Source organism: Elephantulus edwardii, unplaced genomic scaffold, assembly GCF_000299155.1.
Source record: "Elephantulus edwardii isolate Elephantulus edwardi_28Jun2011 unplaced genomic scaffold, EleEdw1.0 scaffold00013, whole genome shotgun sequence".
NCBI classification, from domain to species: domain Eukaryota; kingdom Metazoa; phylum Chordata; class Mammalia; order Macroscelidea; family Macroscelididae; genus Elephantulus; species Elephantulus edwardii.
The window spans coordinates 1,491,435-1,493,374 of record NW_006399763.1 but is presented as its reverse complement, the minus strand read 5'-3'; the positions used below and the strand labels follow the sequence as shown (position 1 = coordinate 1,493,374).

General features: G+C 33.5%; 1 protein-coding gene across 1 annotated transcript in view; it reads left to right on the top strand.

Moving 5' to 3' along the window:
* CEP57L1 (centrosomal protein 57kDa-like 1) overlaps positions 1–1,940 on the top strand; it is a 37,308-nt gene that overhangs the window by 24,026 nt on the left and 11,342 nt on the right. Inside the window, exon 6 of the mRNA XM_006881160.1 lies at positions 175–261. Within this exon, the coding sequence (XP_006881222.1) occupies positions 175–261 (87 nt within the window). The remainder of the gene's footprint in view (positions 1–174; positions 262–1,940) is intronic.

Genomic DNA, 1,940 nt, shown 5'->3' with positions numbered 1-1,940 from the left:
ATAATGCTGTAATTACCAGGAGATTAATGACTTTCACAAAATAAATAAATCACCATTCCAGTTTTATTTTCTTCTTTAAAAAGGATTTATTTGTAAATTGAGAGGCTGATTTAACTTTGTTTTGAGATGTTTGTTATAAACCAATTTTATAAGTTTTTTAATTTACCATTATAGCTTCAAACTGGAGTTGAAATCAATAGAATTTTAATGTCTTCAGTTTCAAATCTAACACACTTGAGGAAAAAGAAGAAATATTCAAAGGTATGTATATGTAACTTTATTACACATAACATCGTATAGTTTGTTTGTTAATGTTTACTCACCTTTTTGCTATTTATACCTACCCATTTCTAAGAAGGATTTGAAGAAATTTATTAATTTTTACTCCTTCCTTTCCCTTCCCTAGTAACCGTCCAAGAATGATAGTTCTGTGTCTAAGCCTTTCCGTAGCTTTTTATGAATAATGGTCTTTTACAAACATTTATCCTTTTGGCATAATTTCCTCTAGATTCATCCATGTTATACACAGTGTTTCAAATTCTTTACCATTCTTTAGTGTTGCATAATACTTCATCATGTAAACTTACCAAGGTTTCTTTAACAATTCATCCATTTATAAGCACTTGAGTTGTTTCCTTCTCTTTGATATTGTAAATAATGCTGCAATAAACATGAATAATTGCATTTACAAGTTCATGTCACAGCTCATAATTACTTCACGATATATATACCTCATTGTATTGCTGGCTCAAATGATGTTTCTTTCTTTAACCTTTCAAGGAAGAACCAGACTATTTTCCATAATAGGTGTATCATTTTCTATTTCTACCAAACGTGACTGCAACAATGGACTTCAGTGTCTCAGAGATTGTGAAGATGGCACAGGATAGGGCAGGCTTGCAGATCTACTATTCATAGAGTTGCTTTGAGTAATACTTAATTAACTCTATGGCACCGAAAAAGTGTAAGAGTTCCAATCTACACATTCTTACCAGCATTTGTTGGTGAACTTTACTGTCGTTGGTGGAGTGAAATACTATCTCATTGTTGTCATGATCTGCATTTCTTCAGTAGTTAATCATCTTGAGCATTTCTTCATGTGTTTGTTGGCTATCTGAATATCTTCTTTGGTACAGTGTCTTTTTATGCCCTCTGCCCATTTTATAATTAGATTGTTTATCTTTTTCTTGATGATATGCTGCAGCTTTCAATAAATGTTAGAGAAGAGTCCTTTTTCAGATATGTCCTTGCCAAATCTTTTTCCCCCACAGTCTATGCATTCTCTTTTTATTTCTTGGAGATATTTTTGATGCATGTAAGAATTTAATTTTTAGGAGGTTCCAATCATCTAATTTTCCCTTTGCTAACTGTGTATAATTTTCCATTATACTTGATAGAGAATTTGGGCTGCCATCTGTCTAGTCTGCCATCTAACCTAAAAGCCTACTGAATTTATTATTATTGGGTTTTTTAATCTTCACATCTTTAGGTAAATGTGAGTTAAATCAATATTTTGATTAGATGACTCAGTGTTTCAGTTATATTGTATTAAACCTTCCCAGTTTATATATAGTTGTAATTATTGTTATGTGCCACAAAGTCACCTGTGACTCATAGCAACCCTATGTACAACAGCCCTAAACCCAGCTCTATCCTGTGCCGAACCTATTTTCTCTGACACACCTACCCCCATTACCCCAGTCACTGAATGAATCCATCTCATTGAGGGTTTTCCATATATATAAAAATAGGGAACTCTGGTGGTAAGAAGGTTTATTGCAATTCCAAAGGCATGTGGTTCAAGTTCACCAGCTGCTCCACAGAAGAAAGTTGAGCAGTGTCCTCCTCTGCAATTCACTGCATTTGGGAACTTGCTGGAGGGTCAGCTACAGGTCAGGTCTAACTTGATAGCACACAAAAACAAATTTTATATATATACA